Source organism: Cannabis sativa, chromosome 9, assembly GCF_029168945.1.
Source record: "Cannabis sativa cultivar Pink pepper isolate KNU-18-1 chromosome 9, ASM2916894v1, whole genome shotgun sequence".
NCBI lineage: Eukaryota > Viridiplantae > Streptophyta > Magnoliopsida > Rosales > Cannabaceae > Cannabis > Cannabis sativa.
Genome location: NC_083609.1, coordinates 17,377,045 through 17,395,727, shown reverse-complemented (window position 1 = coordinate 17,395,727; position 18,683 = coordinate 17,377,045). Strand labels below are relative to the sequence as shown.

Below are 18,683 nucleotides of genomic sequence, written 5' to 3'. Positions count from 1 at the left end.
CTCCATTGGGCCCTTACACCCACGGACTAATGGCTCTTATACACGGGTACGCCACTCTGGATGCTTCTTGGATTGATGACTGACCCTACAGACCAACACGAGTGTTTCCAGCATGCTTTGTCCTCACTCGCACACTTCCTGGGAAAACTTCCCAGGAGGTCACCCATCCTGAAATTACTCCCAAGTCAAGCTCGCTTAACTGTGGAGTTCTTTCGTGATGGGCTACCGAAAAACAAGATGCACCTTGTTAATATAGGTAGTACCAATCAATCCATTTAAGCTCTCTTCAACTGTGTAGTCCCATACCTACACAGTCTCTGAATCATCCCACTTGACCTTCCCCAGGCGGTGTGGGATTGTACAGCTTACCCGGTATTTCCCCTTACGGATCATGGGACTACTGACTGTCACAATCACCCCCCCTTACGGGGTCCGACGTCCTCGTCGACCACACTTCCGGCTGGGTCAAGGCTCTGATACCATTTGTAACGTCCCCGCTTCAAGCCTCCATTGGGCCCTTACACCCACGGACTAATGGCTCTTATACACGGGTACGCCACTCTGGATGCTTCTTGGATTGATGACTGACCCTACAGACCAACACGAGTGTTTCCAGCATGCTTTGTCCTCACTCGCACACTTCCTGGGAAAACTTCCCAGGAGGTCACCCATCCTGAAATTACTCCCAAGTCAAGCTCGCTTAACTGTGGAGTTCTTTCGTGATGGGCTACCGAAAAACAAGATGCACCTTGTTGATATAGGTAGTACCAATCAATCCATTTAAGCTCTCTTCAACTGTGTAGTCCCATACCTACACAGTCTCTGAATCATCCCACTTGACCTTCCCCAGGCGGTGTGGGATTGTACAGCTTACCCGGTATTTCCCCTTACGGATCATGGGACTACTGACTGTCACACTTTATGTGAATGAGATTATGACTGTGAGATTACATGGGGTACCGTATTCTATTATTTGTGATCGAGATGCTTGGTTTACTTCATCTTTTTGGGAAAGCTTACAGAGAGCGATAGGAACTCGATTGAAGTTTAGTACCGCATGTCATCCAGAGACAGATGTCTAGACTGAGAGAACAAATCAGATCCTGGAAGATATGTTGAGGGCATGTGTGATAGATTTTCAAGGATCATCGGGCAAATACCTGCCTTTGATTGAATTTTCTTACAACAACAACTATCAGTCTACTATCGGGTTAGCACCTTATGAGATGTTGTATGGAAGAAAATACAGGTCTCCACTGCATTGGGATGAGTTGGGGAAGAACAAGCTCCTAGGGCCAGATGCAGTTCTACACACCAATGAAGCTATTCAGAAGATCAGGGCTAGAATGATCATAGCTCAGAGCAGACAGAAATCTTATGCAGACCAGAAGCGGAGAGACATTGTGTTTGAAGTGGGTGATCATGTGTTTCTTTGAGTGACACCACGAAAAGGACTCTCAGTGAAGAGATTTGGGAAGAGAGGGAAACTAAGTCCCATATATGTTGGTCCATTTCAGATATTGGACAGAGTAGGTAGTGTAGCTTACATAATAACTTTACCGCCATCATTATTTGGGGTGCACAATGTATTTCATGTATCCCAACTTCAGAAATATGTGTGAGACCCATCACATGTTTTGAGCTATGAAACACTGGGTTTGCAGGAAGACTTGTCTTACAATGAACTCCTGGTAAAGATTCTTGATCAAAAAGATAGGATGAGAAATAAGACAATTACCTTGGTGAAAGTCGTATGGAGAAATAGTGTGGTTGAGGAAGCTACTTAGGAACTAGAGTCTGAAATGCGAGATAAATATCCAATTATTTGAGTAAAATTTCAAGACAAAATTTTCTTTTAGAGGGGGATAATTGTAATATGTGCAAACTCAGAAGGGTATTTTTGTAAATTTTCCAAATGAGAGTATTTTGTTATTTTACATATTTTTTTTTGAACAAAAGGAAACTTTTTATTCAAAATGGACAAAACAAATACAAAGAACAAGGCAGGAGGAACAAACCAACCACCACGAAAACACACCAGAAACCGAGCTGTTACCAGCTATTTACAACACTCAAAACATATTGATCTTTCTTCTTTTGGCTTTTACAATGAGCCCCCAACAACTCTAGCCTTAACAATATATTTGATTTCCTTACTAAGGGAAGAAACATTGTTACAAACATCATTAAAAAGGTAATCATTCCTGTTCTTCCACAGCATGTAGAGCACGACAGAGATGACAACATTCAGGATTGCTTTTGCAAGATCTGTAGTTTACATATTTATAAGTTTAAATATGTATGAAATTTTTGTGATGATATAATGGTTGATTTTCTTGGCATGTGCATAATGCCTAATAAATATATACATATCTGAATATTAAATCTCTGTGATTTGTTTGATTTTGGTACATTATTATTAGTGTGGGAATAATAATAATAATGAAATGTGTTAACTTATAATAATATAATAATATTTGTGATTATTATTTTTAGTATAATAATATTGGTAAATATTATTATAATGTTAAATGATATATTTGACACACTTCTTATATATTATTATTATTATTATTATTATTATTATTATTATTATTATTATTATTATTATTATTATTATTATTATTCTGTACGAAATGTTTAAACCGAGTGTATATACGTGCGATACCTATAACAGGAGGACCGATTTTTGTGGAATGAGAATTGTTCCACTTTTGGTTCAAAGCGATCTTTTTGCTTGGGTTTAAATACCTTAGAAAAATTAGTTATTGAGTTCAGATTTCATACGCCAAAACAGAGAACGAGACACACACACACACACAAAGTACGGTGTATACGGTGTATACAATATATTAAATTTTTTCGTTCTTCGAGAGGATTGCAACCTGGGTGAAAGTGGATGTTTGAGACCACTTATGTAGACCTAAGGAAGCCTTTTAAAGTTGTATAAGGGTCGGAGGTCACTGTTTCGAGTTTCACCATTGTTGAAGCTTCGAAGGCACGACTTGAAAGAGACACGAATTCGAACATGTTTAAACTTGTTCTTGGGTCAAGGAAGGTTAGATATGAGTGTATGGGACCCTAAGGATTATTTTTTACGTAAGAAAATGAAGCTTTAACATCCAAAACGAAGGACCAAGATTTTGACTCCATTAAAGACGGTACACCGCCAACAAAAGAGACAACTCCGATCTGCCAACTTGGCCCTCTTTTCTTTGGTTGATCTTGATCCTTTTGAGGTCATAAGCACTGTGGAGAGCTTCCCCAATCGAAAGGACTCGTCAAGAGCAATCGGGGACAAAGTTACACCTTGTCGGCGACAAAACTGACGTGAACGCCAGCGACCACGTTCTGAGCAGTTCTAAGGTGTTTTTCTCAAATATTTTTGTAGATTTTGATTCCTTATTTTATTCTAAGGTGCCTGGTGAAGTTTCATAATTTCTGAATTTATTTGGAATTATTGTGAATCATTTAATTAATTTAAAAATTAATTATAAAAAATACTTAGGTTGCTCAGAAAAATCTAGGTTTATTTTATATTATGGGCTATGTGATATAAACTACTATAAAATTGATAGATTGAATTTTCAGGCGATTTTGTATTTTTCATGAATTATTTATGTCATTTCTTAATTTAATTATGAAAAGTACCTAGGTTGCTTAAAAAATTCAAAATAAATTATTTATGGCTTAGTACAAACTATAAATTGTGTTAGAATAGTTAGATATGGTTTTCAATTATTTTTATATTTTTCATGCATTTATTTAGTTGATTCCCAAATTAATTATAAAAAATAGTTAAGTGCTGTTAAAATAGTAAAATATATTTTTGTAATACTATTTGCTGTCTATGATATAAAATGAAATAGGTTTTATAATTTATTAGTTGTTGTAGGTATTTATTATAATTAATTGTGATTAATTAACTATTTAATTGGATTTTGTTAGAATAAATAGTATTTTAGTAAAATTTTACGTAAAAAATATTTGTATGAATTCATGTTTTACGTTAAAAATGTTTATTTGAGTACATACAATGTGTTTGTGTGAATCAAAATGATAAACGATTATGTATAGTGTGACATGCAAGTGAAATTAGCTTATTACGTATTTTTACGTGAATTTCTGTATGAGTTTAGAGTATCATACTTGAATGTATTGCCGTGTTAATGAATATTTGAGATCTTGTTCTCAACAAGGAAACACATTGAGGTGCTCGAGGTAGCAAGTGTGGTCTTAGCAACTGAGGTAAGAAGAGTGGGCATCTGTGCACAGGGTGTATGTTTATGCATACAACTCGGTTTTATTTGTTATTTAATTTGATTGTGTGTTGTGATGATTTCCTTACATAATTAGCATCGTTAGCATGAGAATAGTGTTAGGGTCTTACTGCTTGTGTGAGCATAGCACTTGTAGGTTATAACTTTATCATGAGTGAGTATAACTTATGATAAGTGATTGTCCTGTTAGATGCCAAGTGTGAGAATAACACAAGGCAGGGCAGGTTGACTCATGTCTGATCAACATGAGTGTATAGTTGATTATCGTATGTGAGTATAATGTGCGGTATGAGACTTGATTTATGCATGTGAGAACAACATACATTGTGAATATATTTTATGGAATGTGAATTATTGTTGATTAATATTAAGAGTAACTTATGTCAAGTATATAGTTAGGAGGGTTATGTCCTACATAACTCTTCTTACTGGGCGTTAGCTCACGGGTACTCTGTGTGCAGGTAAGGGTAAGGCTAAGCAGTGAGATTGAAGAGCTCGAGACGTGGATTGCATGTTAGGGGGCTGGTGCAGTATTTTACTTTTAATGTTTTTTTAAATGTTAAACATTGTGGATCCGTTATTTTGATCTAACTAGTTATTATTTATGTTTACGAGACTAAAAATATTTTTGTTTTAAACTGTGAGATCTCATGCTTAGATATTTTTAAATAAAGAAATATTTTATTGTCTTCATCTTATTAAATTGTTTGTGTGACATCTCGAGAAATCGGGATGTTACATGAGGAAAAGAAAGACGTGATTGTTTAGCACCTGGACATACATCACAAATAAAACTTTTATTTGAAAGAATACTTGGATAAGTCTTAACAAGAAAATTAAAACGAGAACTAGATGGATGACCTAGGCGAGAGTGCCATATGTCAAACTTATTACAACGCTTAAAAGAAAATACAAAATTAAAATGCAAACTAGCATCTAGATAAAATAGACCATTGCGAGCACTACCCTGACCAATCATATTCTTCGTTGCTCGGTCCTAAAATATACATTGAGAAGATGAAAATAAGACATCACAATTGCTTGATTTTTTCAATTGAGAAATCGATAATAAGTTGAATTTGAAAGATGGAATATGAAAAATATCTTTCAGAATAAGTGATGGTGAAAAATGAATTGTTCCTATGTGTGTCACAGGCGCACGAGAGCCATCAGGCAATTGAACTGAAATACCTTTATTAACAGTGGAATATGAAGAAAATAAATAAATAAAAGAGATGTACATATATGATTAAAAGCACCTGAATCAATAATCCAAGAAGGAGATAAACAAGTGAGGATTGAACCTGCTAAATTAGCTGATGATCCATTAGATTCATCTTTGGATAAAAGAGCAAGAATCTTGTTGTATTGTTCAGGGGTCAATTGATTAGAAACAGTAGCGGAAGGCGATGAAGGTGGCCCTTGTTTCTTCACCTGCTTGTCTGGGAACCCATAAATTTGATAGCATGTAGCGAGAGTATGACCATGCTTGTTACAATGTTCACAAAAAGGGCGTTGGCGCTTGCCAGGTGACTTAAAAGGTAGTTTTGATGCTTGGAGTTCTGCAGAATCAATTGTCGGAGTTGTGCGAATATTAATCTCTTATTGTTTTTCTTCTTGACGTACTAAATTATAGATACGCTGAATTAAAGGGAATGTATCCATCAAGAGAATTTGACTACGAATAGCAGAAAAACGGTCATGAAGTCCTTGAAGAAACTCCATAGAACGATCTTGATTTTGTTGATCAATATAGTTGTTAGCATGATCACAAATACATGAAGGAATAGAGAGAATGAAATTGAGTTCATCCCATAAGGATTTGAGTTGAGTAGAATATAATAATACAGAGATACCTTCTTGCTTGAGGATAGTAATTGACTGCTTCAATTGATATATTTTAGGAGCATTAGATTGAGAAAAACGATCTTTGAGATCAGTCCAAATTTATGCTGCAGTTTCAGCATACAAGATACTTAGACGAATCTCACGAGAGACTGCATTGAGAATCCAACTACCAACTAGGTCATTACAACGTTCCCAATTGGAAATATCATTTTGTTCTTTGGGAATGGGCAAGGATCCATCAACAAAACCTAGTTTGATTTTTGCACGAAGTGCCATTCTAACTGCGCGACGCCATGATCTATAATTATCTCCTGTTAAGAGCGGTGTAACAAGGACTGTTGCAGGACTATTAAAATGATGAATAGAGTAAGGGTCTTGTTTGATGTGAGAGGATGATAATGGAGTAGTGGAGGTTTGATTATTATCTGACATGATGAAGAAACAAGGGAAATTATTCTACTAATACCATGTGAAGAAAAGATATACAGTGAAAACTTGTATTTTATTATTCATGATCCATATATATATTGATTACAATTGATATATTTAAAATTTAATTATACATAAGAAAATGAAACTAACTTAATCTTACATTTCACTAGGAAATAATATAATAAATTTGTTGAATAAAACAAAAGAGAAAATAAATTTGAGAAATTAGTGGAATCAGTTCAACAACAAATATCGTACATACATCAGGAACTTAACTGAAAAAGGAAAACAAATATATATAGGGCAAGACTATAGTAGGACTTAGCAAAAGTTCCTTACCGGTAGGGAACTTTTTTTTTACCATTGATGTTAGATCATGTGGTTATTATGATGTAAGGTGTATACTCTTACAATAAGACTACTTGTATACAATTAAAACTTTGTACATATTATAATAATATTTAATGATATTTATTTTTTTAAAAAATAAAATGATATTAATAATTAAAAATTTATTATTTTTTATTTTGAATTATTATTATTTTTTTATAAAGTTAATTTGAATTATTTTTATATTGGTATTTATTTTAAAAAAATAATTGCTTTCCTAAACTTTTTTTTTGGCTTCTCATTTTTAGGCTTTTCATAATTTACTGCTGTTTTTTTTTTTATGTTTACACCTAGTCTTTTCTTTGTTTTGCTTTTAGGCTGTGAGTAGTTCTAGTCTATTGACTGTTTTGTTCAGTGTTCTGGTTTTTATCTTGTTGTTGTTTGGCTGCTCCTTTGAGACGCCACTTATAAAAAAAATTAATTAAGTCTGTTAGATATTATTTTTCCTGCAAAAAAAAAAATGAGTACTTTAGGAGAAGCAAGTTGGTACGGTACTAATTAAAAAGCATCTAAAATTATTCAAGTGATCCTACATCAGATGAACTTTTAAAAATAAATATCTATATGAAAACAATTTAAATTAACTTTAGAAAATAATAATAATAATTAAAAATAAAAATTAATAAAATTTTTAATTATTAATATTGTTTTATTTTTTAAAAATAAATATATCATCAAATTTTATTATAATATGTATAAAGTTTTAATTGTATACAACCAGTCCTATAGTAAGAGTATATACATTACATCATAATAACCACAAAATTTAAAATTAGTGGTAAAAAAAATTCTCTACTGATAGGAAACTTTTGTTAGGTCCTACCATAGTATTACCCTATATATATATGGAACACTTCTTAATAAGTATTATCTATAAATGGTTACTAAGTAAATTTAATTATAAATATTAATATTAAAAATATCAAACTATCGAATTTTGATCTAATAACGAATAATGAAATCACAAATTTGAATTTTTATGCTTAATTTAACTACTTAATTAAAAAATATATAAAAAAATATCTCTTTTTACATTATATCAAAAATATGTTCATACAAAAATATTTAACTCAAACTTAACTTTTTCTTTTCTTATTTTTCTTGTTAAAAAACTTTTTTAAAATTTTTTTTTTTACCGATGGAACAATCTCAGACCATATGATATAAAAATGAGAGATTTTTTTTAATTAGATATAAAAATCAAGCATAAAAACTCAAAATTTTCTAATTTGACCCATTCATAAGTAATACCCATTAAAAATGCACCCATATATATATATTTATATTATAAACTTACCATAATTTTGAGTAGTCATAAACTCTTATTCACATTTATCAAGTCTTTAATTAACTCATCAATATCTCTTATAGTAGTAAGGATAACAATTTTTTAAATTAAACATTTAATAAGCTAAGAACATAATTTAATAATAATAAAATTCAAGTTTTGTTAACGGATAGAATATTAGATTCCTTAAGGATTGATTCTAAAGTTGAATAGTTATTGTATATAATTTACAATATAATTATAAATCAAGGTGTATTTAGTTGGAATGAGTGAAAATATAGAAAAATGAAAATGGAAATAAAAATAAAAATAGAATCAAATTTAAAATGTATAAAAAAATTATTAATTTTTTTTAGTTTTGCATTGAAATGATCATTTTTTTCATTTCAAAATACAATTTTCATTCTACCAAAATGATAAAAAAAATCATTGGAATGACACTCCAAATACTTTAAAATACAACCAAACAAAAGAGTTGAATAAAAAAAAAATTCTTTTCTATTTTATTACCTCCAACTAAACATGACTTAATTGTTGTAAGTGAATTAAAATGTACTCAAGGAACAAGAGATAAATAGAAGAGTATACTACTTTAATTGATTTTATCAATGGATTGACTATCTATATCTATATATAAAGGAAACTTTATTAGAGTTTATGTGGCAACTTAGTTAAGTTTCTTAATCATTTCTTTATTTTCTCAAATTTTCACATTTAAATATATTTTAATCAATTTTTTTAATATAGATAAATGTTGACCATTTAATGATTTTATGATGACCTTTCAATTATTTAGCAAATTAAAACCACTTTTAATATAATGTAAGTTATATCACATTTAAACTATATGAATATATAGATATATTAAAAAGAAAAAAAACGTAGGTAACTTATCATATTTATTTTTGAATTTCAGTTTTTCATTAATTACTAAAATAAAAATTTTATGGTTAATAATTATTATTATAAATAATATATTCATTCAAAAAAATTATAAATAATATATCAGTTTTAATTTTATGAATTTCTTTAATCTCATTGGTTTTTACTATAAATAATTGTTAGACAAAGAAGAAATGTTGTCCATAAAACTAATGTGAGCAAAAAATAATTACTTAAGTGCTTTGAAGAAGCAAAATAGACATATGAAGAAGGACTAAAGTGAAGGTGGAGGCTTCTTGAGTTGATGTGCAAAGAGACCATTACTGGTGTAAGAGATGTTAAGAAATATATCATTTTTCTTTCTTAATTTTATAAAGTATTTTGATTAGTATTACCAAAATTCATAAAAGTTATATTATAGTATTTACCAAAAGTTATATTGTTCCAATACTTCTTTAAAGTTTATGTCATATATTCACGTAATACATATTATTTGACACGGTATTTTTATATTTTCAAGAATCTGAAGTTCACTCACAAAAAAATCTTAAAAGCCTTCACTAATCTTCATGAATCTTTTTAAAACAAAGACATTATTATATATCATTTATTATCATTTTTTGATTAGTGTTTACACTTGCAATCGTTTGTCATTTTTTTTTATACTCCATTAGAATTTTTTTATTGTTGTAATTATAAATTTCTTATAAAGAATAATATATTTTGGATGCAAAATAAATTTAATCTTATGTGAGCTTTTTAATGGCATACTCTCTTTCCAATCATCTATTTTTTTTTTTTTTAATTTATGGTTTGTTTTTTCTTTCCAATCTTTTTATATTATTTTATAAATTTTATTTTATATTATTTAATACAACAAAGACACCCCTATAACACCAATATAATTTGTTAAGACACCCCTATAATACCCATATAATTTGTTATCAAAAAAATAAAAAAGATAGCTTCTTTTGTTTGTTGTTATTGTATACATATATGGTTTTTGGAATATCAAAATTATTTTGTAGTGTCATTGTTCTTGCATTTATTTATTTATTTTTTTTTTTATAATGGTTAACTTATAATGATATTTGCTGTGTCAATGTGTAATTGTCAATTTTAACATTTTCATTCTCTTTCTTATACATTGCCTTTATATTAGCAGAATTTATAAAAAATTATATAAGCTTTTACTTTATGATGTACTTCAAGATATAAATACTGATTTTAGGTTGCTTTTGGTTGGAGGTAATAGAATAGAATAGAATAAAAATAAAATAATTTTTATTTCATTTTTTTATTTAGTTGCATATTAAATTAAAGTATTGAAATGAACTTCCCACTATTTTGGTGCAATGACTATTTCATTCTTTTATTCTATTTCATTCCTACTTTTATTTATATTCTCATTCTTCTACTCTTATGTTTTTATTACTTCCAACTAAACATCACCTTAATTATATATTCAAAATTATAATTAATGCAATTAAAGAAGAAACTGATGAACGGAAAAAAAACAGAATTTTATTAAACTGATAGAATATTAATTATATATTCAAAATTATAATTAATGCAATTAAAGAAGAATTAATAAAAATAAAACTGATGAACGGAAACATACAGAATTTTATTAAACTGATAGAATATTAAATATTTATTATATCATATTTAACCAATTATATATGCAAATCATAAATATAAAATATATTTGACAATAAAGAGCATTTGATTAAAGTATCATTTCATTATTTCTGGCCATTGAAGTGTAAATTCTCATAAGTTAAACATCATTTTTTGATCATATTTGTTTTCCTAAATAATAATAATATTGAATATAGACTTACGTAATTCATAAATAATTATTTTCCTTTTCAGTTTGGTACATGAGATAAATTGGTAATTTTCAACTTTTTGTTGATACATGTGATGAATATCTTTTTATTTTCATAATTTTTAAATTATTCAATTTTATCTTATTTTTATTATTTATTTTCGTACTTTATTATGTTCATTTTATTTCCACTTTCAAATAATTATATTAATTAATTTAAACTAATAATAAACTATTTAACATAGGTTTTTTAAGTGATATAATTAATAAATTTATTCATAAAAATAATTAATTATTTAATTGGTATAACATTTTAGATTTGAACCGAAGAATAACGAAATCCATTAAAAAATAAAATTTTATTAGTTACACATTTTTAATATGATATGCTAATTAAAGAATATTCTTTTTCAAAGCCTAATTAAAAAAAAATTTAGTAAACAATATTATGTAAAAAAATTAAGTGATGTAGTTATATCTAATATATAAATTTTACGCTAATAATTGCACATGCAAAATATGGATTGAACTTTTGACATGATACGAAATCGATACGAGCCCAAAAGATACAAGCACGATTAGACATGAGAAATACAAGCTTCCAAGCTCCGGAGACACATTTTCGAAAAATCCCAAAGGCAACACTATAAAATATTAAATAAATTTGTATTGCAAATATTTTATATAGTTGTTCGATGTTAAATTTAGGTAGGTCTAATTGTATCTATATTATTCTAATTTTTTTTCTTCAAAAAATCCTTTCAAAGTTTAAATTTTATTATTTGTATATTTCAGTAATATCTTTTAGTAAGTATTTATGTAAAAATCTCAATTTGGAAAGAAATATGCAATATATAAAATATTTTAAGTTTCTGTATCCATTAATATATATATATATAAATATTTATGTAAAGAAAATTACAAAAGAATATAAGGTACATCCTAAAATATTTTTTTATCTATTTTATTAGAATTTTAGTAAATTTATTTCATTTGACTCTAAAAATATTTTTCTTTGCGAAAATTCTATAATGAACAATTATTTATAACTTGATATTACCAATTAGTTATAATTTTATTTATTTATTTATTTGAATCATATTAAATTTATATCATTATTTGATATAACTATATATATAATTTTAAAAAGTGGACTAATATTATTTTTAATAGTATATCTACATTGTTATTTAGTAATTTATTAATTTTTAATATTTGTTTTGTCACGATTTTTAATATTTGTTCTAAAATAATAATTTTTTATATATATTTTAAAAATAAAAATATATTTTCAATTATAATAATACCAGTTTGTTTATAATACAGAATGAATACAAATATATATATATATATAAAGATTATAAAAATTGGTCAACACCGCGCGAAGCGCGGCTAAGTTCTCTAGTTAGTAATAATTCAATAAATATAATTTTATAATAACTAGGAGTGCAATTCCTTATTAGTCTAATTTTATTGGTTGGACTAATAAAAAAAATGACTTGACATGTGTGACAACAAATTGAAAATGTTATAAGCCTTTATGCTACCAATGTAAAATTATAGCTCTCATAGTATATCAATGCGAAAAACTAGGGACTATTTGGAATATGTTAATGCTAGTAAGATAATGGTAATGTGAAATATTAACTTGTTTGTTTTGAGGGTTTAGCCTTGGAATGTTATTCCCCTAGTAATATAAGGGAAATTTGATTTTCTATGCATTTTTTATACCTAAATTTGTTCCCCAAACTAATAGTTATAGCTATTGAAAAAATGGGTATACTTTTCCCTAAACCCTAAAATACCCCTCCCATATTTTTCAACCTCTCTCTCTCTCTCTTCCTCCTTTCTCTCTCAAATCAAACTCAAAACCCACAAAGCCTCCATGCCAGCCACCTCCTCCACCGCACAAAACCCACACCGATCCACCTCCTCCACCGCACAAAACCCATGCCGATCCACCTCCTCCACCGCACCGCTCGACCGCCGTAACCACCGCACCGCTCGACGCCATGACCACCACGAAAACCGACCAAAACGAAAACCCACGCGCAGTCCGATTCAGTCCGATTCAGGCGTGAATGGGTTGGGGAAGACGAAGATGGGCTGGGTCCGATGGGGGCTGGGCTGGGTCCGATGGTGCTGGGCTGGGTCCGATGGGGCTGGGCTGGGTCCGATGGGGCTGGGCTTGGTCTGATGCTTGTGTTGAGACAGATTTGAATGAGGGGGTAATATGGGAATTAAGTAAAAATTGTCATATTTTATCAATATAGGGTATTTTAGGTTTAAGGAAAAAATTTCCCCTTAATGTAAGGATAAAAAATCAAATTTCCCTAATATAACTACCTTTCAGGAGGGTAATGTTCATACCTTAAAAAAGGGGATTAAATTATTACCTTCCATTATATTAATTTGAATAGTATTTTATGCGGATGGTGTACATAAATGACATAGCGAACAAAAATAAATAATATAGTAATAAAATATATAGAAATGTTCATTTTAATTAATAAAAAATACAATAAAATTTAATGTTTCCTAATTAATAAATATATTTCCTTTAATAAATTATTTTATTTTTATATATAATTAACATTAAATAGATATAATAAAAAAAATATTTTTTATTTTAATTTTTTAAAATAATATATAAGATTCCTATACTCAACAATAATTTACAAATTTCCCTATAATCATATTCTCCTTCATAATATTCCTTATAATCAAATTATTTTGAACACCTCATACCAAACAAGAGATTTGTATTTCAGGTTAACATTACTAGGTAATATTTAGTTTTCAAAATTCAGTTGGAAACTAATAAAATGGGCAATATAAAAATAGATCGATATTTTCCATTTCCGCACAACGAATGGTTCATTAGATGGGTTACTGGCCACAATAAATTTTGCCTTAATATTGCACAGTTTCTATTTAACTCTATCTAGATAAGTAAAAGGATCAAAGCTTATAGATACAAAGACCAAAAATTCACAGTTCACTGTATTTTCTTTGTTCTATTTTTGTTACAATTCCTTCCAAGGAAGAAAGAAACAATTTCCAATCATTCATGAACTAAGAGATGACGGTTAAACCATCATATATACATTGTTTATTGCAAGAACCTCAGCAAATTCAAATCACTACAAAATATGAAAGAAACTTTCCTCAATGAACATTTTGAGACAATGTTCCTCCACCTACTAGTTCTATCAAGTCTAACTTTTGGTAAAGGTACAAAATTAGTCCCATTTTGATCAATCCCAAACTTCTCAAACCCTAAAGCTCTGAGGTCCGTTTAGTTGTCTACTGCAGTGTCGTTAGAGGAGCCTCTTATGTATTTTGTTTACAACCACAAGTGCAATTCTCAAGTTCAGTATGGAGCTTCTGTAATATTATATATATAAAAAGAAAATAGACATCAAGGCCACAAAATGGCTTAAACAAGATATCCAATAAATTAACGATAATCAATTATTAAAAAGATCTAATATTTCAATCCTCCAATGCTACAAGCAACATTAATAATACACAAATACAAGCTCTCCATAGTTTGATATCCTTAACTAAGTGGAAAGGTGAGATAAAGCATTTGCTCATTATTTCAATCGTAAGCTATCATAAGATCATCTTAAATATAGAAACTGCAAGATAATGCCTATCATTAACTGTGATTGCTTGCAATGATACTAATTCAGGTCATTTCTTGCATTCTTAATTTCTTATTAATAACACCAAAGTCAAGTGAAGCTATCAAAAGTTCATGATCATTTTATCTAGACGTTGTCAAGGGAATTTATATTTAATAAATAAAAACACTCTTCTATGCATTTATCTTTATAAAATTGTCACAAACCTTGACTTGGTTTTGAAGACCCTTGATATGTTGAACGGCCAAGTCCAACATGTCTGCATAGCTTGTTTGCTGTAACAACAATGCAAAAGAAAAAGAGTCAGATTCATTGGTATTAGTTACACAATCAGTTTCCATGATACAAGCTCACACTTCAATCTAGGTTAACTAAAACATTAATGGTTCTGTTTCTGTTTACAATGTATGCGTCAATGGATCCTTCCACCAGTGACATGATATTTACTTTCATGTATTCTATTGGAGGCAAGACTATTCTAGCTTCAATATATAACGGGGAGGAGTCAGTCTAAGATATGTGGCCTCTTTCTTTCTTTTTTCTTTTTTTTTTTAAAAAAAAAGACTATTCTAGCTTCAAATTCAGAAACTACCCACTTATTATCAATTATTTGATGAAATTACATATGTGTACGATGATTGTTTGAATAATTAGTAATTTTTTTTTGAAAAAAAAACCACACAATTTTTTTCCCTACAATGATGTCCATACAAGTGCGACTAACTAATAATGTAATTCTTTGAACAAAGGTAATAGGCAATTAACGTTATTTTATACAGAAATTTTCATGAGGGACAGCTATATCTTCTTTTGATCAAATACAACCAAGTGCCTTAAAGACAATGAAGCATCATCATATTGCAAACTCTCATGAGAAGCAATATTAAAAATGCCATTTTGCAATGACCTAAGAAGTTAGAACAAAATAAATTCTCAGACAAGTGCCCCACTTATCTAAAAATACAAAAGCTAGATGTCCCTCTGATGAACTAAACTTCTGACATATAGCCTTACTAATCTCAGATGTTTCAGCCTTCAGTAGTTGTTTCGTGAAATTGTGCACATGCAGTGAGTAATAAATGATTTTTTTTTCTTAAACACGAATAATAGATTTCAATATGTTTTAAAGATAACATTGGATTTCATTACTGATGGGGTGAAAACGTAACTTTGAAAAATCAAACAGTTTTTTAACAGAAAAAAATCATGTTACATGAAGTAAGAGTTTCAGAAGTACGAAACGGATACCTTATCCATGTTTGGAACAAGATCCTGAAGTTTCTTCAGTTTCCCACTTATTCTAGTTCTCCTCTCCTGTATACGAGGTATCTGGAGTCAGTACAATATTATAGGATATATGTACCTAGATTGGAAAAAGTCACATTAATGAATTCCTACTCTTCTAAAAGAGAAAAGGACTTAGTATTTGTGACCACAATTATACTATCAAACAATTGACTTGGTCGTTAAAGATACAAACCAAGAATAAACACATAAAGGGAAGAATGAAAAACTAGTCCTCATGAGATGCCACATACTAAGAAGACTATTAAAATATGTGGCCTTCTATACAGAATGAATTTCTCTAAAGTGGAGGATTCAGAAGAAAAAAATGCCTATTGCGTGTGAGAAAGAGATAGAAAGAAAACTTGTAAACTAGAATAGAAAAGGGCAATCCAATTATTAGTTAAAAATATACTAACCCTTTCGGCAATGCTTCGTGGATGAGTTGCACAGCCTCGCTTCGCACGGATTTTGCAAGGGACAGAATCTTCTGGGATGTGAAGTAATTTCTCCACGGCTGCCATTTCTAGAGTCGTCTGTGGAAGGCTAAACTGAAACAGACAACGAATAAAAAATATAACTAAAGTTTATCTACTTATCTTGAGCTTCAAGTGAATATTAGAAGTGATCTAAAGGGAAATATATGTTTACAAAATTTCCAAAAGTCAACCCCTCAAAAAGGTGGAAATCTGATAACATCATTATACGTATAATGTTGATATGTTTCACTTAACATCTGTAAAGAGTGGTAAGTCTCAGAATTCTAGTAAAACACATATATACGATACAAGCCAACTTTGATTAGCCACATCTGGTAAGATTAACTGAACTTTCAATTTATTAATCAATTTCATAAACGGAATAAGAACTATTCTCTTGTATCAGTTTTTAAAATCACTGTAAAGTCCAGATACAAGTGCTTGCAAGTTATCCACATATACTGAACCAGAAGCCCTTATAACAATTCAACCTTAAGAATTATGAACTGTTCTATTACTAAGTCGTACAAGTTGATTTGTTTACCATATTCAGTTTGGTGATGCAGATAATGCACTATTGAGATTAAGTTACCAGGAAACGTGTGACCATGAGTAGAAGGTTCATTTGATCAGTAAATAAAATAAAAACTTTAAACAAGTGAAAATTGAAGTACCTGGGTATCCAGAACATTGAGACAGTTATACAAGTCTCCATCCATATTCTTAGCTCGTTTGCTTTGAGGAGCGGAGAAAACAATTGAATTGGTATTATTATCCCAGGAGTCCATTCCAAAGCTAGTGGCAAAAGAATGACTTGCATTATGGTGACCATTTTCAGAGCTCATACCATCAATCACATTTTCACTTACTTCAGAAATTTGAGAAAGACAATCTTGTCTGGTGAAGCTCAACTGAGACTTCAGCCTTGATACTCCAGGTCCACAATTGGTGCCACCTTGTTGAGACCCATAACCTCCACTTCCCCTTGTCACAGAAAAACCTACAGTTCACATTCTCACCAAACGTGAGTTACTGTAATTGCCTAGTTACATCGAAGGAAAGTCTATAATTACATCCTCACTTGAACTACAATTAATATCAATGGTTTTGATGTAGAATATATCCCACTTCACAAAAATCTATTTATTCATTTTAATTTATATTTTATGTTATACAACCTTTGAAGCTTTTATATTGAACACAATTAACAATTATAAATAAAAATCTTCTCTAGCTTTCATGGAACCTGTAACAAAATTTGAGAAATAAAAAATAGTTCAAATAAATTTTAAACAGTTTTCGTAACAAAAATTGTTTGGGAGCCTTATGATAATGTTAAAACGTTTCTGAATTCTTCCACTCTCCATACAAGTTTCCATTTTTGTATATGAATATTGAAATTTTTATTGCAATTAAGCAGTAAATATGAGAAGGATTCTACTCTTTCTCTTTTTTCATTTTTTTTTTCTCGTAAAGAGGTGCTCAACTGCCCACGTGGCAGTTGAAGTTCATACTTCAGAATGGCCTCTCATTCGACAGGGATAAAATAGTCATTTCAGACCCAAAAATCACAAAATTGTAAGTAAAAAAGGCACAAAACAAAACAAAAATGAAAAATATCTATTTATCAAAAAAAAAAAAGAAGGAAAATATCTAATATACCATTTTTATCAGTAACAACGTTACTGAGATGGCTGAAGAAGCCAGCAGGGGAGCTCCTCTGGCGTACCAAAGACGAAGAAGGAGAAGCCGAAGCTGAAACTGAAGCTGAAGAGGAAGACGACGAAGAAGAGGATCCAATCCTGGCCGCTATCTCGTTGAGTCCATGCGATCTATGCAAAGAGGAGTTGACTTTGCAGCTGGAATCCGAGGTAGTGGAGGAGGAGTCGCCCGAGAAGTAGTGTCCGCCGAGTGGCGATCTGAGCGTGTTGAACTCGCGGTCGGGTCCAATAACGGAGTCCATCGCCGTGGCTAGTAGGGAACCTGGAGCAGAACCGTACCGGGTAAGACCGGTTGGCGGCTGGCCGGTTGGCTTCTGAGATGATGAAGATGAGTTGGAGGTGTACATCTATGGTGGCTGGATTGGAAGTGATGAAAGAGAAAGGATAAAGAGTTAGAGAGAGAAAGTAAGAGCGTAGAAATGGGGGAAAGGTGGGACAAGTGAGGAAGACGATGGTTGATTAGTTGTTCATGGTGCAAAGTCTACGAGTAACAATTGCGTCACCCGTGGGTGACGGAATCTAAGGAATATTTTTATTTCTAGTGGATTGATTTTTTTATTTATTTATTTTTTATATTTTTTATTTTTCGTGGAGGTTT

General features: G+C 30.3%; 1 protein-coding gene across 1 annotated transcript; it reads right to left on the bottom strand.

Annotated features, from left to right (window-relative positions):
• Nucleotides 1–13,928: 13,928 nt before the first annotated feature.
• LOC115723126 (transcription factor bHLH128) lies at nucleotides 13,929–18,683 on the bottom strand. The gene is made up of 6 exons (XM_030652554.2): nucleotides 18,027–18,683; nucleotides 17,039–17,364; nucleotides 16,305–16,436; nucleotides 15,850–15,915; nucleotides 14,808–14,876; nucleotides 13,929–14,338 (listed from the first exon to the last, which is right to left on the bottom strand). Exons 1-6 carry the CDS (start codon nucleotides 18,430–18,432, stop codon nucleotides 14,285–14,287), a joined length of 1,053 nt encoding a protein of 350 aa, XP_030508414.2. The 5' UTR covers nucleotides 18,433–18,683; the 3' UTR covers nucleotides 13,929–14,284.